The sequence below is a fragment of the Erigeron canadensis genome, chromosome 7, assembly GCF_010389155.1.
Source record: "Erigeron canadensis isolate Cc75 chromosome 7, C_canadensis_v1, whole genome shotgun sequence".
In the NCBI taxonomy this organism is placed as follows: Eukaryota; Viridiplantae; Streptophyta; class Magnoliopsida; order Asterales; family Asteraceae; genus Erigeron; species Erigeron canadensis.
The window spans coordinates 6,978,667-7,002,746 of NC_057767.1; the positions used below are offsets into that span (position 1 = coordinate 6,978,667).

The 24,080-nt window shown below is 35.0% G+C and overlaps 4 protein-coding genes across 4 annotated transcripts; 3 read left to right on the forward strand and 1 right to left on the reverse strand.

Annotated features, from left to right (window-relative positions):
- The first annotated feature begins 2,812 nt into the window (after nt 1-2,812).
- Nucleotides 2,813-4,228, forward strand: LOC122608872. Its single transcript, XM_043781946.1, has one exon. It carries the CDS (start codon nt 2,813-2,815, stop codon nt 4,226-4,228), a length of 1,416 nt encoding a protein of 471 aa, XP_043637881.1.
- A 2,324-nt stretch (nt 4,229-6,552) lies between these two features.
- Nucleotides 6,553-7,968, forward strand: LOC122608873. The gene has a single exon (XM_043781947.1). The coding sequence runs from the start codon at nt 6,553-6,555 to the stop codon at nt 7,966-7,968; it is 1,416 nt and encodes a 471-aa protein (XP_043637882.1).
- Nucleotides 7,969-12,224: 4,256 nt separating this feature from the next.
- LOC122608874 (variant-silencing SET domain-containing protein-like) lies at nt 12,225-13,379 on the forward strand. The gene has a single exon (XM_043781948.1). The coding sequence runs from the start codon at nt 12,225-12,227 to the stop codon at nt 13,377-13,379; it is 1,155 nt and encodes a 384-aa protein (XP_043637883.1).
- Nucleotides 13,380-18,779: 5,400 nt separating this feature from the next.
- Nucleotides 18,780-21,350, reverse strand: LOC122608200 (phospholipase A1-IIdelta-like). The gene is made up of 2 exons (XM_043781286.1): nt 20,752-21,350; nt 18,780-19,826 (listed from the first exon to the last, which is right to left on the reverse strand). The coding sequence occupies exons 1-2, from the start codon at nt 21,257-21,259 to the stop codon at nt 19,060-19,062; spliced, it is 1,275 nt and encodes a 424-aa protein (XP_043637221.1). The 5' UTR covers nt 21,260-21,350; the 3' UTR covers nt 18,780-19,059.
- Nucleotides 21,351-24,080: the final 2,730 nt, after the last annotated feature.

The window sequence follows — 24,080 nt, forward strand, 5'->3', positions numbered from 1 at the left end:
CAATAAGTTTCATGCATATCCATGACTCATCTACCTCTTCATACTCGTCTTGCTTGAAATTTTGCAAGTCCAAGACTGGGGAGGTAGTTTCAAAGTCAAATTGAAATTCTTCCTCCATATGATCGTCCTTAAGGCATTCTTCTTTTTCCTTGATTTTGATGCCTTTTACCTCATGTTCTTTTTCCATTTGAAAATCTTTATCAAACCATCTTTTGGTTCCCATAGGGTTTTTGAAATCACGCGAAGAAGGCTGTTGTCCGAAACTTCTAGACTTTCCCAGCGGCGCTGGGGTCTCTAAACGATCTCCGAGTAATCTTCTACTCCTTCTTCTTGTTCCTTCTAGGCTATCCTCTCCTCTGCACTTCTCCAATTATACCTCATCTTTTCTGGTTTTTCTCCGAGGATGCTTTCCGGACTGCCTTTGAATATCCCTTCCGTCTTGAGCTCATTTATGAAGCGATGATCTTCCTCGTAGTCGCGCTCTTCTCGATGCACCTTTCTTTCAAGGAATTCCAAAGCATCTTTTGTCTTCTTCAGGAATATATTACTTGCTGCTTCATAGCATAGTCTAGCCTGTTCTTCATCTCGTAACCCATGATAAAACCAAGGAATGTAGTTTGAGGGCTTCAAATCTTCATCCCTAAGGAAATCGACAGTTTCCTTCATCCTAAGCCATGCGTTTTCCCAATTCTTGAACCACAATTGCTTAAAATTTTCCAAATTACACCTAAGTATCCCTGCGCGGCTGTTATCGAAGGTAGTACGGATCGTCGGTCAGTACTACCCAGTGGCGCTGGGAGGTCTCCAGCGGTGCTGGCTTCAGCTACTCTGAAAATTTCTTCATTGTTCGCCCTTTTGATGTCTTCCTCCATCCCTGAGTCAGATTCTTCATATCCTTTCCAATGCATTGTACCTATTTTGACTAAAACAAACTAAACGAAAACTAAAGAAAAAGAAAAAAAGAACGAAAACAAACACGGAAACACGAAAACGATTAGTAACTTCAAGAACAAAATAAATCTGAATTAACCTAAATGTAAACAATCTAATCTTAACAACTAGAAATGATAAAATAAAAATATTTTTGGATTTTTGATTTTTATGAAAAATGAAAATACTAGCTAAACCCTAATTTTAACCTATTTTGAATTCTAAACCTAATTGATTTAAACTAAATATTAAAAAGTAACTACTTCGTGCCGAAACAGAAAGCAGGATCGAACTACACTACTAAACTAAGAATGTGCCTGCCAGCGGCTCTGGGTCTAGGCTTGTTGGGGCCAGCAGCGCTGGTTGGTGAGGAGCGGTGCTGGTGAATTGCCAGCGGCACTGGTAGCTTCTGTTTGATCTCGTACTTCTTCATTTAGCTCCCGAATCACTTCCTTGTGTCTTGTAACTTCATAGGCTTCCTTCTTGAGTTACTTGATGTCATTTACCCTTTCTCGCATCTTCCGTGAACCTGCGTAAACATACGATTCATTAAGTACCAATAGTTCCGGAATAATAACTCATTTTAGATATAGAAATGAAGCCTTTCAATAGAGGTTTTTATCACAAGACGCTCATCAATGCACAAAACAAAAACATGATTTCTCGATTTTGACAGATCAATGTATTGTTAAGCACTTAAATAATGCTAATTAGTTATAGATTATGTTTGTTTTATGAACTTATAATGCATCAAAATGAAGTTGTTAAGTGTCACCATATTCTTATTTTATGAGTGTTCTCATTTGATTGTCCCCTATATAATGGTTGTAGTGACCATTTGAAAACCACAATTTTTGTGTAAACTACAAAACTGACCAAACACACTGTGATTTAAAACTTAACACAATGTTTTGATAGCTGCCCACCACCACTAGCACCGTTCCCGGAAATTATGATACGCCACGGGTGAAGCCCTTAATTGAATGTTTGCGTTGTTCAGTGGGACTTCGCCCTTCTTAGTCGTAAACCTCGAGGCAATTATAAAGGGGTTGGATCGGAAGCGAGACACATATAGGAATATAGACACAATACTACGAAAGTCTCAGTATATAACAAAAAGGAAACACAAAATCTCGTTGAATTTTCGTTAAAAGAATTAAGTAAATGACAAGAAATTAACGCACACATGGCATGCAAGATAAATATAGTTTTCATTTTCCTTCATAAATGCACACTGTTAGTCCAGTCCTCATTGAACATACTCCCATGCAAACTGGAAATACAAAAGATTTGTCTAGAAATATAAAGCTAATGTACAATGAGGGTTACTGAAGAATCGGTCCAGTCGAAATCTTACTAGATTTCTTCATTAACAACACATCATTTTACTATCCTAGTAAATTCCACTAATAGCAACATAAATCACAATCACTATTACAAGTTACGGGCTCATGGTAGCATGGTGAGCTCAGGCATCAGGTTCAACTAATAAACGAAAGTTCAATAATTGATCAAGCTTCCTCAATTAAGTTCAATTGTATTTTGATTAACTAGCTTGTTTAACAAAACTTGAGAAAAAAAGGAAAAAGGTACAGGAGTGACTCATTTGGTCCCAATATTTCATGAAAAATAATACTATTGATGTATCCGGCATTAAATAGATTGGGAAAACAAAAACCGAGCCAAATCATTAATGGTCCATTTGTGGTCCAACTCATTAATGGTCCAATGTTGCTGATTGAAATCGAGCACGTTGTTATATATGAATGCATTTTTTATGGTATATATGTCTACAATCCGTGTATATAAGGGATGGCTGGTATATGTCATAAGCATATCAATCCCATTCACCGATACAGAATACACACACAGAATAATTGCCATGGCATTGCTCCCAAGTTTTTTCATTCTTCAATCCGGTTCGAGATACTTGAACCTAACCCAAAATATCCCGGCCGGCCTGCCATCAGGGTTCCTAAAATTCGACGGAGAACAAGTATGGAGTCCGAGGGTGAAGTTCGCAGCGGAGCCTGCAAAAACTGGAGATGGCCGATTTGTTCACATAAGGTCGTTATACAACAACAAGTATTTGGTGAAGAATCAAATCGAGAAAAAATCGTGGATTGTTGCATCAGGAAAAAAACCAGAGGAAGACACCTCAAAAGACTCATGCACCTTGTTTGAGCCTTATTCCCTGGCAGATGATGGGCCAACAAGCGTCCGCCTACGCCAAGTTCAGACCCAAAACTCTCTAACCCTCACGGCGTCAAGCTCAGAAGGTGATCCCCAGCAGCAAGGGTTGGTAGCATCCCCAACTAGCAATGGATCCGTTTTTAGTGTAATTGACCGGGAGAGTCTAGTGGTGCTTCCATCTAAAATAGCATTTAAATCTAATGATTATTACCTCCAGTCCATGCTCATTGAGGGACACGGATATCAGAGGTTCGACCCTGGATTGCATAACGCAGAGCCAAGGGTGGCTAAGGAGCTTATCCCTGCGGCTGACGGAAAGTATCGTATCAGGGATGAGTACTGGAACCAGTTTTTAACGCGTCACGGATCCTGGGTATGGGCCGACTCCCCAGACACCAACCTTTCTTCAGACACCATGTTTTCCTTTGTCCACATAGAGAACAACATCTTCGGCCTTCGCAGTTCGGGCAACAACGCCTTCTGCGGTCGGGTCACCAAGGAAGGAAAAACCAACTGTTTAAGCGCCGAATTTTCTACCTTGGCAAACCCTGCAAGGCTCATTGTGGAGGAGCGTGTCCTTAAACGAGAGATCGTCAATATCAAATACCGGCTGTCCGACATAAGACCTTATGATCAGAACCCACTAGAACTCGACACTCAAACCACAACCAACCTCTTGACTGATACAGAAACCACATCTACCCTATCGTTTCAAGAAACTAAATCCAGGACCACTTCCTGGACTAACAGTCAAACAATAGATTTCGGGGTATCGGTGTCAATGTCAGTCGAGGCTATACCATTTATTTCCGAGGTGGGGATCGAGTTGGAAAGTAATTTTACGAGCACATACAATTGGGGAGAGACCAAAACAGAAACGGAGACAACAGGGGTGAGTCACAGTGTTACGGTTCCACCTTTAAAGACATACATGGTGTCATTAATGGCTACAACCGGTGTTTGCGAAGTTCCGTTCTCCTACACTCAGCGTGATCTTCTTCCAACAGGTGGCTGGCAAGAATATGAAAAGGATGACGGCGTCTTCACTGGCATCAACAGCTATAACTTTCATTTTGATCAGGTGGAAATAAATGTCGATGAGTAACATATATGCGATGGCCACATATATGTTTCATGTAATAATCTTGTTATCGGTGTTGAATAAGGCAGGCATGTAATGCTCGCATGCATGCACCCCATATATGTTGTTACTAGTCCTAATACCCGTACGATGTACGGTAGTTATATATATATATATATATTGTATCATAAAGAAATTAGAATATGCCACATACATGATTCGTGAGTATGAAATAAACGGTGGTTAAAATAAATAGATGATCGAAGCAAAATTATAATAAATGGTAATGTTAAATATAATATAGGTCTAGTTAGAGTTTTAGATTTAGCTTAAATTTTTACAATCACATCAAAATCGGAACTTGTAAACATAGTGGATGACGGCAAACAACCTTGTACGTAAACTCAAATTTTTGAAGTTTTCATGTTAATAACTTATTATTATAAGTAATATGAGTAATAGGAGTTGAAAAATTGAGGGGAAAACAGAGACAATTTTATTAATGAGAAAACAATCAATCAAATAAGGTTATAATGTGTTTTGAATCTATAGACTAGAAATTAGATTTTAATTCTAAGTCTAATAAAAAAAATTGAATCTATATACAATTAAAAAACTAATTTAATAAAATAAATAAGTTAAAAGACCACGTGTCGATCAAGGATTACGCCACGTTTCGTTCAAGGATTACGCCACGTTTCGTTTCAAGAAATCTCAATCCTGTTTTAGTTTATTGGTAGATCTAAACTTAGTGTGTTATCCCATTATAAATATTTGTTTCTTTCAATTTTTCAGTTAAGTAACTGATAACCCTAAAATACCCCTTTTTTTTCCCATTAATTTAAAAATTTACACTTAAGATATTTGAATTTATATACAACGTACATCTCTCAACCTTTAAAACCCACTCCCTTTTTTATCAGTCACTTTTACATTAATACTCACGCCGCTACCGCCGCCGCCGCCGCACCAGTTGTTGTTGTCACTACGCCGCCGCGTCGCGCGGACATTTGTCCAATTAATAAAAATGAATTGTGAGATTTCCATGTTTTGTGAAATATAAGATCAAACAAAATATGATACACGTACAGTTTTAATATATCTATATTTATCCTACCTTATAAAACAAATCACCGGCCTCCTCTCCTATTCAACTTTTCAATCTTTAAAATATCTAAATTATCCCTCAACTTTTAATTTTTTTTTTATCAATCCACACACTAGATCTACCCAATATACCTCCAAGATATTTATCAACATCTATATACACAAACTACCCTTTCTTTTATATACTAATTTAAATTTCTGCATTTAATATACCTATATTTAATATACTTATAATACCCTTAATATAAATTTTACAACTTACAATTCTCAATTATTAAAATAACTACACTACCCAAATTTACATCGATTACTTTTACATTTGTTAATTGGGATTAGCGGTTGATGGTGTCATGTTAGTTTCATGTAGGCGTAATTGTTAATGCATAGCCAACACAAATGGACTAACTCGGTGAATTGTATTAAACGTTGGTTGTGTCAGTTTTCTATAATTGAACTAATTGATTAACTAATGGAATTGAATAGAGCTATAAGGTTGCCAGCCACCAAGTGAGTTCTTTGTTGAAGTCTAGGTTATTTTGTCAACATATTTGGATTGGGTCTTAATTTAAATGTAACCGAAGTTATTGTGTCATGTAGTCAAAGTAGATGATTCTTTTAAGTCATTTGTTTACAAACTAAAATGTCACTTGTTCTGATTAAACAAGTAAAATAACATAGTATGCAAATTTGGTAACCAATCCCTTCATAGAAGAATTTGTATGACAGTTTTGCAACGAGGGCTTGGTTTAGGGAGACCCAACGGGTTTTACCATGGTGCCTACGGGCAGGCAGGTTGATTGGTTTTCCCAGGATCGTGTGACTAACGGGCCTTGACTCTGTCCGGCTGGGTTGCGCAACTGGCGGTAGTCTTTAGCCATTGTGTTATTCCGGAAGGAGTTGGATCAGGCTATAAAGTATTTAGTTGGCCGTTTAAGAAAAAAAAAAAAAGGAAAAAGAGAATGATTCATTGGTCCCAATATTTTCTGGAAACTAATACTTCATACTTTTTTTTTTTTTTTCAATAGATGGGGAGAAGAAAAATGGAATCTAATCACCAATAAATGGTCCAGTGTGGTCCTAGTTGCTGATTGAAATCGAGCACGTTGTTATGAATGCATTTTATACGGTATGTGTCTACAATCCGTCTATATAAGGGACGGCTGGTATGTATCATAAGCATATCAATCTCATTCTTATCAAATATAGAAAACACATATACTCTGATCTAGTAAGCCATTGCCATGGCATTGCTCCCAAGTTTTTTCATTCTTCAATCCGGTACGAGATACTTGAACCTAACCCAGAATATCCCGGCCAGCCTACCATCAGGGTTCCTTAAATTCGACGAAGAACAAATATGGAGTCCAAGGGTGAAGTTCGCGGCAGAGCCTGCAAAAACTGGAGATGGCCGATTTGTTCACATAAGGTCGTTATACAATAACAAGTACTTGGTGAAGAAACAAATCGATGGTACAAAATCTTGGATTATTGCATCTGCCAAAGAACCAGAGGAAGACACCTCAAAAGACTCATGCACCTTGTTTGAGGCTTATTCCCTGAAAGATGATCAGCCAACAAGCATCCGCCTACGCCAAGTTCAGACCCAAAACTCTGTAACCCTCACGGCGTCAAGCTCAGAAGGTGATGCCCAGCAGCAAGGGTTGCAGCTAGCATCCTCAAGTAGTAGTACTGGATCCGTTTTTAGTGTAATTGATCGGGAGAGTCTAGTGGTGCTTCCATCTAAAATAGCATTTAAATCTAATGAATATTACCTCCAATCCAAGCTCATTGAGGGACACGGATATCAGAGGTTCGACCCTGGATTGAATATCGCAGAGCCAACGGTGGCTAAGGAGCTTATCCCTGCGGCTGACGGAAACTATCGTATCAGGGATGAGTACTGGAACCAGTTTTTAACGCGTCACGGAACCTGGATATGGGCCGACTCCCCAGACACCAACCTTTCTGTAGACACCAAGTTTTCCTTTGTCAACATAGAGAACAACATCTTCGGCCTTCGCAGTTTGGGCAACAACAACTTTTGTGGCCCATTCACCGATGCAGGAAAAACCAACTGTTTAAACGCCCGTTATCCGACCTTGACAAACTCTGCAAGGCTCATTGTGGAGGAGCGTGTCCTTAAACGAGAGATCTTCAATCTCGAGTACCAGCTCTCCGGCGTAAAACCTTATGATGAGAAACCAATGTCAGTTAAATCAATGATTGTAAACAACGAAACTGACACGGAAACCATAGACACCCTCAGCTATCCTTTAGATAAGTCTAGAACCACTTCCTGGAATAACAGCCAGACAATAAATCTTGGTGTATCAGTGTCAATGTCAGTCACTGTTGTACCATTTATTTTTGAGGGGGACATCAAGTTGCATACTGAGTTTTCTAGTACGCAGGAGTGGGGAGAGACCACAACAGTGGAGGATGTAAGAAAGTCGGAACACAAAGTTACTGTTCCACCACACAAGACATACAGGATGACATTGATGACTACCTTGGGTAAGTGCGACGTTCCGTTCTCTTACACCCAGCGTGATCTTTCTACTACAGGCGAATGGGTTGAAACTAGAAAGGATGACGGCCTTTTCACTGGCGTCAACAACTATAACTTTTATTATGAGGTTGTCGATATAACAGAATAGATCATCATGATCATATATATATATATCGAAAACAATAAACGTATGCTTCGTGCATACTGTGCTTGTTCTGCTGCTTTTTCTTTTTTTTCGTGTATGATATTTATGTCCTCAATCTGCTGGCTTACTCACGCGGTAGCCTTATGTTTCATGTAATCTTCTTATTGCATACATGCATTAATAATGTTGTACGTCTTTCTGTTTACTCATGTATAATAAATTTCCGGTTTGTTAATTGTTGTTACTAATCTAAAAAAAGTCAGAAAAGACTAGTTTCTTATGTAAAGATGCAGTATAAGTTTTGGTATTATTAGTATTGCAAGGCTGTTTCATGTAAAAGATGAAGTCATACGGCGTTTAGGTCACCGTTTATCAGTCCCACACATTCAAATACAATATATGGTTTCATATATACTCAAACTAATTAAAGCTCACGGTATGGTTTTATATATATTGAAACATGACCATAATAAATTTTATGCTTTGAAAACAGTACGCTGGTTCCTGAGTTTATGAAAAAATGGGTTTTAAGACCGGTGTCTAAGACACCGGCTTTGGCAAAACGAAAGAAGACTGGGCTCTAAGACACCGGCGTAAAAAGTGCAGACCGGTGTCTCAAACACCAGTTTTGTCACAAAAGTGAATTAAAAATGGAAAGCGATAATTGTACCACATTTTTTGATGCATTTCCCACACTGTATATATTGTATACATACTGTATAAGTATGTAATGCACCACAGTGATAAATTAATCAAGTTCTGTGATACGAATATCACTTCCCATTAAAAATACACCCTCATCTAAAATACTTAAATGTCATAGTTTGACATTTTGGGTCTTTCTTATTTAACTTTGACCGTCAAAATTTTTATTTGTGTTATGTAATACTTTATATATGAATCAATTAAGTTTTAAATGTATTTTATAATGATATAACTTTTAGCGAGTATTATAAAACACAAACTATAATATTAATGGTCAAAGTTGCGAATGATTGACTTGAACAGTGAAACGTAGACATTTAAATTGGGGACGGATATTTTTTACTTTAAATAAAAAAGGTATCTAAATCGTCCGGGTTACAGCCCAGTGGTCTAAAATAACCCATAATTTAAATCCCATAATAAAACCCATAATTTTTAGTAAGGAATTAAAGATAGATTATTATAATGTATAATATCCTGGACTAGCAGTCAGACAATAAAATTTGGCGTAGAAGCGACAATGACAGTCAATGCTGTACCATTTACTGTTAGTGGGGAGGTCGAGTTGCGTGCTGGTTATTCGAGTACGCATGACTGGGGAAAGTCCGAGAGGTTGTAAGACAGTCGAATCACTCAGTTACGGTTCTGCCTCTTAAGAAATTCAAAGGTGTAGTTAATGACTACGATGGGTAAGTGCAATGTCCCCTTCTCTTACACTCAGTGTGATCTTCTTATGACAGGTGAGTGGGTCGTCGTAACTAAAAAGGATGACGGTGTTTACAGTGACGTTCAACAACTTTAACTTTTACTATGAGGTTGTGGAAGTTAATTAAATGAATAAAAGGCGTACGCACGTGCTAGATCGAACGAGGAGGATATACTCCATCGATTATATATGGAAAATAATAAAACGTATGCTTTGTGCATGCTGGCTTTAAGTTTGTGCTTGTTTTGCTGTTTTGTATTATTTTTTTTTGTTTTTTGTGTGTGACGTTTATACATGTGTTTCATGTAATCTTTTTACTGCATAACATACATGCAATGTATATGTATGTTTTGCTGGTTATTTTACTATTATAAAATAAATTTCTGTTAAAAGAGAGAAGAGTAGAAAATGTTCATTTTTAATTTCTTTTAACTTGTCTTTTTGATTTTTTTTTCTTCATTTTTTAATTCACTCATTCCATAAAAAAAATATCTTTATGAAATAACGATGTCGACACATATTTATCAGATTGATGAACCAATAGTATGCGTAATGTGATACATGAATTTATGTGAGAATATGCTTAGTTAGAACCCTTTACATTCAAAAAGTTCTATATAAAATATATGTTTATGTATATTCGCTAGATAAATAAAGAACGGACTTTTACATTTACTAACAATTGATATAAGTATAAATAAAAAATTGTATTATTTTATAAAGTAAGTATAAATAATCTTAAGTAAAAATTATATAGAAAGATGTGTATGATCTTTATATATACACAAACTAAACATACAAATCTAATTAAAGGCTACATGAAATAACTAAGTTAAAAAGTCTATCTACTCTTAGCCCACCTCTAATTTTCGGCCCAAACCCAACCTCTGACCCAATTCCATCTAAGACTATCCGCATCAGTTCATGATATCCTTCTAACAAACATCCTAATCAACATGCTACGTCAGCTTTTCATCCATACTTCCCACAAACACTTTAGACCCATAACAATAATATATTCATCCTTCTTAGAAACAACCAAATAAACTCCAAAGTAATGTCTTTTACCTTTATCTCTCCTCATCTTTCTCTACAAACAACCATGGATGGACATCCTCCATGTCATCACTCACATCAATAGTCTCCCTACAAACACCCTCCATGTCACCACAAATTTCATATGGACATCCTTATTGTGGATGGTCTAAGTAGCCCTATAAAAAACCATTAGAATCTCTTTCTCGCTCTCTTATTCCGACCACCACCCTTGTGGGCGTCCATCGCCGCGCCTCCTTTTTTTTTCGACGGAAAAAGGATCTGGCCACAATCTACAACACTTCACATCACCCCCTCTTTATAAAAAACATCAAAACACCGCCTCTGCTGCTTCTGTGCCGTTGTCGCGTCGCTCCTGATGCCACACGTTCCATATGCTTTGTAAGTAAACATTTCCTAAACATACCTATTGGGTTTCTCTCTCTATCAATATATCGAATAAAGAGGAGAAACGTAAATACTTTGTAATATCATATATGCTTCCTGGGTTTAGGTGAGGTGGCACATTGTTACTGGATCTTTTTTTTAACTTTTACGATTAACAGGGAAAGGGTAAATACGTTGTATAATAGAGATATGGATATAGATATACTAGATGGCATTATACACTTTTCAATCTAAAAAGTGTAAAAGCTAAAACAGAACAACTCAAATCACTACTACAAATTTTGAGGAATAGAGACCGGTTGAAAGAATAGAGACCGGTGTTTCTCTAAAAGAGTGGTCTATATATAAACATTAACAACCGGTCTCTATTGGCAGGTAGGAATAGAGACCGGTTATGAAAAGTATAGAGACCGGATGAGTATAAAACAGGTGGTCTGTAAACTTTAAAAAGAACAGAGATACCGGTTGTTCTTTACTCAAACGGTCTCTATTCCTCATATAAAAGGCATGCACCTAACATGCAGCCATACCCACAACGTCTTTTTTGCCAAAAAGAATAGAGACCGGTTTGTTTGTAATTAACCGGTCTCTATTCATCTATTTTGACTACTTCTTCCTCATAATTCTCAACAGAAGACCATCGTGCAACTTTTTTTTATGAAGCCTTTCTTTCTTCTTCCTCATTCCTCATAATTCTTCTTTTCTTTTTAATCTCTTTCAAAAATTCAATATAACTACACCCAATACCAAACATAATTATCACAAACAACAAAATTTATTATACTTCAATAATTATAATAACCTCTAGTGTTATTTTGATGTCAAAGGTATATTATTATATATAGTTATAAATCAATCTTATATAATTCTCTATGAATATATTATCTTTTATATATATTATTTGTATTGTGTGATATAAAATTGTATTTTTATTTTAATTAGGTGATTTTTCAAATTTATAGGTTCATTTGAAGATTGTTGCAGTATAAATTTAGCTAGTGGATTCGCAAGAGGTATATTTATATCACAGCCTATATAACTTACGAATAGTTATTTATTTATGTTAATTAATTGATCATGTCATGCATTCATATAGTATAGGGTCCACACCGTATGCCTTAGGTTTATACCCGTCCGAAGTTAACCTATTAGAGGTTAACTTTGGATTGTCCCAATTTGGGACTGCTTTTTGAATACTTTGTCTCATTTAGGATGTGAATGACATGTTAACAAATTGTGTGTTTAAGGAAAAATTGGCACCATTTTCCCTTGCTCCTTCGGGTTGGCGTTTTATACGCTTACTTGGGGAGTTAAGGGGAAATGCTGTCAATTTTTCCTTAAACACTCAATTTGTTAACATGTCACTCACATATGAGACAAAGTATTCAAAAAGTGGGTTAGATGGATGTATGAGATAACAAGGCATTCTGAAGAGTTTGATAATGGATTGACTGAATTTATGAAAGTTGCTGAAGAGAATCGGAAGAAGAATTGTAGAGAAAAAATTTGTTGTCCTTGTAAAAGTTGTCAAAATTTAAATTGGTTTTGTGATGCTATACAAGTTAGTGCACATATTATAAGTAATGGGTTTATGAGAGACTATGTTTGTTGGTATATGCATGGAGAAAAAATTGTCGGGGAAAATTCTAGTGTTTCTTTATTTAATCGGGTTAATAGTGATGAAAACGATGTTTTGTACAATAATAACAATGGTAATAATGACAATGGTGATGATAACAATATTGGTGATAATGACAATGGTGAAAATATAGATAATATGTTTAATGATGTGGAGGGTGATATTGATGAACATGATCACGATGAATTTCAACAACTGTTAGCTGATTTAAAAACAAAAGTGTATGACGGTTGTAAATATTCCAAGTTTTCTGCTGTGACGGAATTGTTAAACTTAAAAGCGGATTATGGATGGAGTGATACAGGTTTTACAAAACTTTTGGAGTTCATTAATAACTTGCTCCCTACAGGCAATAAGTTGCCAAAAACAACATACCGTGCCAAAAAGTTGATTTGTCCGATGTGGTTGATAAAAAAAAGAATACATGCATGTCCAAATGATTGTATGTTGTATAGAAACGAAAACAAAGATTTGCACAAATGCAAAGAATGTGGTGCATCACGGTATAAGCGAAACAAAGAAATCAATCTTAACGATGATGTCACAAAGAATGGCCCCCCTGCTAAAGTTTTATGGTATTTGCCCATCATACCAAGACTAAAACGGTTATTTGCTAATGCCAAACATGCAAAGTTGTTAAGGTGGCACGAGGATGAGCGTAAAAAGGATGGAATGATAAGACACGTAGCTGATTCTCCCCAATGGAGGCATATTAATAACAAAAATCCTGAATTTGAATCCGAGATTAGAAATATCCGTTTTGGTCTTAGTTCAGATGGGATTAATCCGTTTGGAGACATGAGTAGTCAACATAGTTCAGATGGGATTAATCCGTTTGGAGACATGAGTAGTCAACATAGTTCAGATGGGATTAATCCGTTTGGAGACATGAGTAGTCAACATAGCATATACTTCTCTTGATCTACCGGTGCCTAGTGATGAACATTTTAAACTTGCGGATGCTATTGGCAGCTTCATTCAATGGCCCAAATCACGAATCAAGGTACTACTTATACAAAACTACAAGCCTGTCCTCTATAGTAGTCTTTTAGTGAAGTTTGTAACTAGTGGTTTTTGTTAATAGCCATGTGGTCAACCATCTTCAACACCCGACCAAAGAGATGTTAGATCTTCTTCCTCTAAAAATTCTACTTCAAGAATACCAGCAACTAGGACTTGTGGTGATGCATCGGTAAACATAAGAACCCTAAACTTAATATATATTAAGCATGAAAATATATATTGTAGTAATATTTGTTTGCGTTACTATTAATACTTATCCATTGCCATCTTCTGCTCCATTGCCGACATATGATCTTGAAAATCACGATTTAGAGCTGCATAGCTATAGTACTAGAATCATGAGGAGGTCGGAGTTTATTCAAGCGTACTATCTGAGTTTGATGAGCAGAAGTAACCCTCGACTCACGATGTCTCATGAGATTCGGGCTGAGACTTTTTCATCACCTTCCCCTATGTCTATAGATGTCACTCCCATGGAGGTTATGGCTTTGCTTACAAGACAAGAGCTTGAGATGACTATTTTAGCACTCTTTGTATCGTAAGTACAGTAATATGTCTTAACTTATTATTATTGTCAATATGACTTTTTTTTTGTATTAATTTACATTATAAATATATTGTCTTTTTCTTACTCAGGGCTTTACATAACAGTATTGATACAGACTTAGAGCGAAATGGATGTGCTTTCTTAAACCCTTTTTCAGTTAATGGTTCAATGTGTCAATGGCAGCCGATGGTGGTTGAAAATTATTTAAGGTAGTTCTTATGTCAACCTAACATAAGAAATTATCTATCGCCGTATCATCAAGGGTATGTACCATCAATCAATGCTCATATTGTGCTACCCATAAACTGTATATTTGATTTGTGTTATCTTTGTGTAGACTAACCGGTTAACACTTTCTTACATCATTAGGGGTCACTGGTTGCTTTTTATATTGCGTCCTAATGAATTAACCGGGTACATTCTAGACTCCATACGTAAAGGAAAGACCGAAGACCACTATCGGTTACCAAGCTTTGTAAAAAAGTAAGATTTTATGTTATATTTGTATAGAATTTACAACTGTTTTGTTTGACAAAGTATTAACACAACATTATTTTTATATGATTTTAGGCTTTTTAAAGGTTTTCGTTGGATCTTCCCAAGGTAAACTTTTATCTTCTACAATTATAATCAACTTATAACAAAACAATTACTACTTAGCATTCTAACAAGAGGTACAATATTAATGGCACACAACCCGGCCTTATGATATGTTTTTGTTTTCATAGGTATAAATAAATCTGTTCTTGTGTTAATCATTAGTCTTAACGAGTCCCCGTTTTATTGTTGTTAGTGGTCATTTAGAAGATAACTTCATTAGCAGGAAATCCAACATGGATGATACTATTAATATTAATAAAACGATAGTTTTCGGGTCTTAAATAAGTAACAGACTAATGAGATTGAAGTCTGATTGTATAGTCATGTGATATTGAGTATTCATGTCACTGGAAATAAACATAAAGGATAAAATTAAGTCATGTGCAGGAGCTGATATAGAAATTTTACGCATGTTTTCTATTTGTATGCTTGATGTTTATTATATATATGATTGTCACTAAAATTAGGTCCAACAACAACAGTCTAATTGGGAATGCGGATATTACGTGATGAATTGGCTTATATGATTTTGTAAAGTATCAACAATATTCTTTCCCGGCTTATGTAAGTAATTTGATATGTATTATATTATTTAATTTGGTTTTTGCAATTTGTTTTCTTTTATACACAAGCAATAATAATGTTGATTTTTTTTCTTATATTGTAGATACCTTGGAATGATACAAGATCATACGAGCTCTCACAACTAGATGACATGGTTAAATTTTGGACAAAAGCAATTCTGGTTCCAAAGGACTAAAGTATGGACTTTGCATTGAACTTTGACTTTATTATTAGAAGTTTTATATGACTTTAGGAACTTTAACTTTGTTTAGTTTATGGACATATTTAATTGTGAATTATATATTCTAGTTAGTAGTTTGATTATATATTCTAGTAGTTTAATTGCCCATTATGTAGATTTTGCATTAGGTACTAGTAGTTTGGATTTGGTATATTTTTTAATGAGTACCAAGTTTGTTTTGGATGTTTTGGTATGATTGTTGAGACTTGAGAATATGTAAAGAGGTTTGTTTATGTTTTGTGTGTTTTGGTATGAATGTTGAAATGTAAGAGCATTGGTATAGTAGGTGCCATGGCAGGTTTGAAATGCATGTAGCAGCAGGTTTTTTTTTAATTTATGAAAATTAATAGAGACCGGTTGAGTAAAAAAAAACAGGTCTTGAAAAAATTGAATAGATACCAGTTAGATATAAACAAACTGGTCTCTATGTGTTTGGCGGGAGGAGAGCGGGAACAAAGAATAAAGACCTGTTATTTTGTAAACAACCCGTCTCTATTATAAGAATAGAGACCGGTTGTCAACCGGTCTCTATTCTCAAGACCAGTAGTCATAGAGACCGGTTGTTTAACCGGTCTTTATAGTCATTTTGACCGGTCTCTATCCTTTTTTTTGTAGTAGTGAATTAATATAAACTACGTACATCACGGAGATATCAGATATCATATCTTTTGCAACACCTGCTCGACATGGTAAATTCTTTTGCAATTTTGCTCCTTTTTTTGTGTGTTTGGACTCAATGCTTCATCAAATTAAACTATATGCTCGTGTTTAGAGAACGTCGTGCCTATATATATGTGTTGATGTTTTTGAGAGGTTCTTACGCCGCTTGAGTGACACAAATTAAACTTTTCTCCTCGAAACAAACGGAGTTGTGTTCTAAATCCCTCATTACCTTGTCTTTGTAGTCTCTGGCCTATGGTACAGAGAAGTTCCATTTTAAACTTAAGTCGGTTTCTTTAATATGTTGTCTTGTTAAGTTTATTGTATCGATCGTGCATTATTTATCTTTTTTAATGCTTACATGTAAATATCTTGATTGCGATTGGGATTTATATAAAAAATAAGATGCTGAATCTAATTATTTATTTAGTTTTTGAATCTTTACGTGCATATATTTTACGTATTACTATTCTACTAATTAACTGTGGCTAAGTGGATGGGTTGGGCAATTTCTGTAGAGCAATCTTAGGTTGTGCCTATCTGCCAATACTTCTTGGTCCTGTTTTTTTCATTCATAAATATATATCGTCGTAATTATGATTACAAAGTTGTATTAGTAAAATAATGCTATAATTTCGTTAATAAATCGATGTAGGAAATTATAGCATATATACATTTCGTTAACTCAACTACTTGACCCATTTGAGATGAAACTAACCCAAATCGACCCATTTATAAGAAATGGGTCAAAATCTAGTTTAATTTTATATTACGTATTTCTTATAGATCTCTTTTGGATACTTCTATTTGTAGAGTGCATACTGGTTGCGTTGTATTAGAAGACAGAAAAGCTACCAAAATATAACACCTTGCCATTGACAGAAATGGGAAGAGGTGTTCCATGAGTCAAGAACTTGTTGGGAATCATGAATAATGCTCGACTAGCTTGATGGCCAGAAGTGCAAGATGATCTGTATGGTTTGTGGCAAGTGTTGGAGACCATAACAACAATGCTGCTACATATAAGAACAAAAAAAGGTGTGCCATGAAAAACTTTCTTTCTTCTTTTTGAGACTTGTTAATGAGATTTGAGATTTCTAATAAGGTTTGATGCATATAAAAAATGAAAATATTTAAATACTAATAGATAAAATAACTTGTATTGTTTTTCTGATATATTCTTTTTTACTTATATGGATGCTTAAAACCATAAAACACTCAAATGGTTTGAAGATGATAAAAGGGTAACAAAAAATCATGTACTAGAAGTTACAAAAAATATGTCAACTCTTTAATTGAATTCGTCCAGCATTCAAAATAAAAGAATGGTGATGGCTTCTTAATCGTTGACTTACTTTACTTCCTAATATAATTGAAACAATTAATATGTATTACTTTTGGTGATTTATTATAAGTGAAATTTTCATGAGTTTTGGACAAGTGGCCAGAATCAAATCAAAATCATCCAAAAGTGAATATGAGGTTGTCCGACATCTAATCTTAGGAGTGAAACCCCTCTCACGCTAAATATTTTTTGATTAATGAATAAATGTGTTGGTCCTCATGAATTGTATGAATTAAAAAATTGATATCTGAGTGCTCCACACATAAGCTTAGGTACCTAGCATATATCCTTATATTACCATCCCAATATTGTACATAGAACCTTAATCGTAATTTAAAGGAAGTTCTGAAGCAGATGAAAGGTCACCATAATCGATAATTAATGAGAGTAATATTCCAGTTGTTGCATCCATAAAGCTCATCAAATGTTTTTTGTATCCATCGTTAGAGGATCTAAATAAATTGGTTGAAAATAACTTATTTTCTACCTCAGGAGGAATGCTATTACATGGCCATCTCAGAAGCAAAAAACTCTGGCATTATCTTCTTGAGAGAGTTCATAGCATGTACAGGAGCAGCATGCCAAGGCATTTGGCTTGCAAATTTGATGAACTAATTAGTCAACACATTGGGTCAATAAGCAATAATGAAGAATCCCACATTTCATTGATGAAATAAGCACATCAACATCCGTTTTTACTCTATTCGAAAAGGTGTTGAAGATGGGGAAATCATAGTAGAGCATGTCAATTTTAATGGAGCAGCGAGCTGGTATTTTCACCCAAGTCACGGAGCAAGTTAATTAAGTTCATTGAAATGAGAAACCTGCTCGGTGTGACGGATATTGGGATTGGTCCGGTTTAAGGAGGTCAATGTGAAATGTTAACCAGAGTCAGGCGGGTCAACCCGGTTCAGTACTGATCCAGTAGAATGACTAGTTAATTGGTTATGTTTAGTTCCAACAATTATGAATGCATATATATAATCATTTCTATCAGAAATGATATTCAATTAGGTCTTAGAGATGCAACCATGATTAAACTAAACCTCCATTTTGCATTGCCATTCAAAAATCAATTCTGTATACAGTTTTAAATGTATCGAAAATACTTGATCCTTCACAGTTAATTATTTCCTAGAAAAGCGTCATCTACTTGATGGCTTTAGTATAATGTCTCCCTAATGTTGAATTACTATCGTAATTAAGTGTATAATATATTACTCGTATACTCTAAGTTCTCTCTTAACTCTTAAGTGAGTTCCCTCTTAAATGGCTTTACAACATCAAGAATCAAACATGAACTTCCAATTTTTGATGCTCAAACCTGTTTGAGACCTTGCATCGCACAAATATTGAAACTAGTATGTAGTATGAATCAGTATACATCAAACTGAAATAAGGCATAATTAAACTGTTACAACATAACTTTTAAAAATTTATTACAATCATGGTTTTGTTTGGGTTTGCCTACTCACACTTTAGCTAAACACCAAACACCTTATTTTTTTTCTAACGTAAGATTACCACCAAATTATTGTCCTTAATTACGATAGTAATTCTTCCCGAAATCGGGTCCAGACAACACCTGTTTGAACCCGATAAGTCTGGGACAATACCGCCCTTACACCGGTATATCATGATCATTAGGATCCAATGGTGATAAAACCCAATCACCATTTTCATTAAGCACCATTCCACTGTTTTTCTCACCCCACCAATTCACTGGTATTTCAAACTCTTTTTTCAAAAAATCAGTTGACATATTCACCCATCCTAAACCTCTCTTCATTAAACTCCAATCAAACTCACCATCCATCCCATTCCAACCACTTAAAATATGCAACATACCTTGCAAGTTATGAAAAACCAATGGATGAAGCATGCCATTCAACCGGCTTTCATCTTTCAAGTATGGCGATTTTTTGGTGTCGATTAAAATCTCGATACCAACATCAATATACACTAGCAATTCACTTGGTATACTCACCCAATGGTTATCATCAATCCATTTAGTTATCTTACTTGGCCAAAATGGAATAATGTCTGGATCATTCTTTACCCTTAGTATGTTAAGATTAGGCAGTTCTTCGATTTTGTCTTTAAATGCTTGATTCCCGACTTGTGGACAGGCAAAAATGAAAGCCGACACGTGGATATCAGGTGTCACGATATTTCTAGCAATGTCGACAGCCGATAAAACTGCTAAACAGGCACCAAGACTATGTCCTGCACATACTATGCTTACTTTCTCGTCCTTGTACGTAGCGAGTAATTCTTTGATTCGTTCGGAGAGTTGAATTCTGGCACTTGATTTGTTAAACTTTGAGTTTGGGTCACTTGTATTGTACATCATAAGCCATCCACCCATAACTTGTGGTGTAGCTGTACCTGCACTCCAATGCCAAGTGAGAAGTTTGTGTTTTTGAGGATTATCTCAAATGCTTTTTAGGAAATTTAAAAAAAAAACATAAATCATGTCCATTTAGTTTTATAGAAAGGTGTATTTTTACCTATAAATTGGGTAAAAGAATAGGCGACGTGGCAAAACATATATAATTTTGACACTTGCCCCATTTTGACCGGCTATTTCGGTATGAAAAATTGTATATGGATGGTTTGTAGCTTACATAAAATTATAGTTGCCTGAAAATGAACAGGAAGAAGTTTTTATTCTAGGTGGACATATTGAAAAAGTATGTTGCTAATATATATATATATATATATATGTAAATTATACACTACAAACAATATTGCATTTGTTCACACTTTTAGGTGAGTGTGAACAAATTAAAAATTTGTCATGTTTTTTAGTGTATAGAAATATATTGAATTAAAAGTGTGTAGAAATTTCTCCACGTTAAAAAGTGTGTAGAAATAAAAGTTCACACTTTTTAGTGTGAACTTTTATAATTATTTTGTCACACTCCATTTGTCCACAGTAACTAAAAAAGTTACCATAAACAAATGAGGTGTGGCAAAATAACTACAAAAGTTCACACTAAAAAGTGTGAACTTTTATTTATACACACTTTTTAGTGTGGAGAAATTTCCATACACTTTTAATTCAATATATTTCTACACACTAAAAAACGTGACAAAATTTTTAATTTGTTCACACTCACCTAAAAGTGTGAACAAATGCAACATTTAGAAGTATAACATTTCTCATTATATCACATAATATATAGTCATGATTGAAGTTAGTATTTTACTTGGATGGTCGGACAAATTCTTGCTAATAAACATCATAGGTTAATTACAACAAAAAAGAATGCCCGAAAACAGGGGATGGATTAGGAATAAAGGACCAAACCTGTGAGCCCTTCATCTGCATTAGTAGTAGTGTTTGTACTAGGGAGCAATGGGTCAGCTGGTACTGGCTTTGCACCCACAATATCATCTATCCACTCATAAGTCGTGACCGTCCCACGCCACACCATACATATTTCACGTCGGCCAATGGACTTACTGAACTCATTGTTAGATACCGCTATGTAACCCATCCAGTTTGAATCCAATTGATCACTTCCTGGTTCATCAGGGTTATTATTGAGTAAATTACTAGAGGTGGCATAAATGAAAGAAGTGACTTGGTACTTAGAATCAGCCCAAGGGAGCATGGCTCCTTTGAAGAACGAGCTTTTTCCGTAATGGCAATAGCCATTGTACTTGGATCCTTGATCGTTATTAAAAGCGCGTTCTGCAGCGGATGCAAGGTCACCGTAGCCAATAACGAGAGTGCGCAGGTCGAGGTCTAAAGGGTCAAGAAGGCCACTCCAATTGTTGCTTCCATGGAGCTCATCATATGTTTTTGAGTCCATCTAATGAGGATCAACCTAAATTGTTTGAAAATAAGTTATGTTTGGACTAAAATTGGTGATGGGTGTTCTTTTAGGAGATGGTGTGGCTACAAGTTGTAAGGTGAGCACCTTTTTGTAGTAATATCTTGTTGTTGAGATCTTTTGTCTGTTAATGTTGAGATCTTTTGTCTGTTAATCTAAAGGATATATTTTTGCATATTATTAAATTAACCAAATATGCACATTTTAAAAGTGGACTTTTACTTTTATGATGAACTAAAATGGGTAACACCTACATTTTTTATCACAGAAATTAAGAGTTGTATCTTCGCCAATGTAAAGGAGCTCTTTTTCTATCATTTGGATAAACCCTCAAACCAGCATCTTTACCTAAAAAAAAACGTAGGACATTAAGACTGTCTACGTCTCGACTTCTCTAATGTACTGTCTAGGTATTGAGAGCGAAAACCCATAAAAAAGACATTATGGGTTACTTTTATTTATATTTTAATAGCGTGATTTTTCTATCATTATGGGTCGTTACAAATATTCGAAAAGAAAGCCTTTGTAATCTTTGATGATTAAACTAGATAAAACCGAAAATGCTTCGAACCAATGGAACCGACCAATTAGAAATGGTAGGCGTTTTAATTAAGAGAGTTTGGAAATCTCCAAGTAAACTTAATTTTCCATCATTTAAGATTTTGATATATCATTTTTGTTAATAATATTTTATTATTTGAATAAAGTAAAGTAAACTTATCTATGTCGTAGTAGAATGTGTGGATTTAAATGAAAGTACCTCAATCTATACTATAAGTCATATGTAATAAATAAGGGATAGCGAAACATTATCTCGAAAAACCTAATGTTATATGTGTGATGTATAATTTCCTTTAAACCCTTTTTTTATTTTTATTTTTATTTTTTATAACAAAAACCCATTTTAAAAGAGAAATAATATAAATATAAAAATGTATAAAAATATCTTACTATTGTAACACCCCAACTAAGGCGGAACTATGAGGTATACAGAAAGTCGAGTATTCAAAACAAATAATTATAAATAACATTCACCATAGTTTTATTTGATAAAAAGAATTTACAAATGTACAAGCATGTGAACTAATTTCCAAGTACAAATGCGTCAACGATACTTGGATACTAAGTTCACGAAACAAATAACAAGCACATGAAATAGCATACTACAATGATCAAGGCGGATTCCATTGCCCATCACAAGATTTGATCTTAGACTCCAAAGTGCAATGCAAATAATCATGAAGCATATAACTCCTCAAAGCTTAAACTTATTTCCTGAAAAGCATGAAGAAAAATTGTCAACTACGAAAACGTAGTCGGTGAGTTCATAGGTTTTTATATAAATCTTGGTACATATCCATTTTAACAATTAGAAAACATATTATTGTTACATTTCGAAATACCCAAACCATAATGACCGGCAAAATTCTCATATCCATCAAGTTTTCCAGATACCATAATATTATTTCAAGACTTGATAATCCGTGGTAACTTATAAAGTTCTCATTTGTCAAAATCATCGTGAGAGAAAAATATATCAATCGATTAATCATATATCACATCAAAATCATTCTGTTATTAATATTTCAATATCACCAATTTCAACAACTTTCAAGATTCCATATAGGGTCCAATACCCAAACCGTATGTTCAATCCATAATGTCCAACCATAAATAATATCAATAATCATTTAGCCAAAGGCATAATTTGATGAGTTTGTGCTTGAGCCACTACTAAGACCCTTTCACGTCCAAACCAACATAATATCCCATTGTAATAACAATAATAACACATGTTGTCAATCATGTGTGTTAACCATAATTGGGTCGTGCCATGAAGACGACCATTAAAAGATAAAGTAGATTAGAGCACCCCTAAGTTGGCAGCCGTTGAGGGCAGCCACGTAGGCGGCCGATCAACCTGTCACCATCTTCATGAGTGAGGGGACGAATCCTAGTTGTGCAATCCTCTAACTACAGGCGTCCTCTTTCGGATTTAATAGTAATGTAACCGGGGACCAAGGTTTGACAGAACTCAAACTCATCATATTTCTCATAACATATTGACATACAATAATATTCCTAATAGTCATCAATCTTTCAAGAAGGCATTTTCTTAAAAGTGAGTCATTTTAGTTAATCATGTTTTTCACCCCGCAAGTAAACATATAAAAGAATTTGAAAGGGGGATATAACTCACCTTGATATGCAAAGCATTATATATACTTATCCAAAATAGGTACTATCTATTGCTTCCTTGATTATATATTCCATCATGGTCCTCATCCACATTTCAAAGCCAAGACTATCCCTACGAGAGGACTAATATACATAAGTTCCTATCTTAAGCCACTACTTAGAAATGCCACTTCCATTAAGTTGTCATCAATTATGGAATCCAAGTGTATTGCTAATATTCGCATCTTTTTTGTTGTAGAGAGTGTTGGTGTAAAAGGTCTCTTTCATTATACGTGTAGTTATAAGTTGTTAGAATTTTGGTAACTTGACTTCATTTGTGGTTTCACTTGGCATTTTAGGTTATCATATAGAAATTCCGTATTAAGTTATGTCATCCTTATTCATTATTGAATGTGTAATCAATTTTACTATGAATTAACATTTGTGGTATCACTCTATAGTTTGGTTAACGTGATTACCTATGTTCATCCCACTTAATTATCTTTCGTGTTACTTTGATTGCACTTATTTTAACTCACATTTTTCTCGATAGGCCGTATGATTACTTGGGTTTACGAAATTCATTTAAGTGTTGTGGCCCACTACCAATTGGGCCTAAGTG

Coding starts and splice junctions, on each gene's coding strand:
- LOC122608872 (XM_043781946.1), top strand. CDS start 2,813: ATGGCATTGCTCCCAAGTTTTTTCATTCTTCAATCCGGTTCGAGATAC.
- LOC122608874 (XM_043781948.1), top strand. CDS start 12,225: ATGTATGAGATAACAAGGCATTCTGAAGAGTTTGATAATGGATTGACT.
- LOC122608873 (XM_043781947.1), top strand. CDS start 6,553: ATGGCATTGCTCCCAAGTTTTTTCATTCTTCAATCCGGTACGAGATAC.
- LOC122608200 (XM_043781286.1), bottom strand. CDS start 21,259: ATGGACTCAAAAACATATGATGAGCTCCATGGAAGCAACAATTGGAGT. Junction 19,827..20,751: donor TGCAGATGAAGGGCTCACAG/GTTTGGTCCTTT, acceptor ATTGGAGTGCAG/GTACAGCTACACCACAAGTT.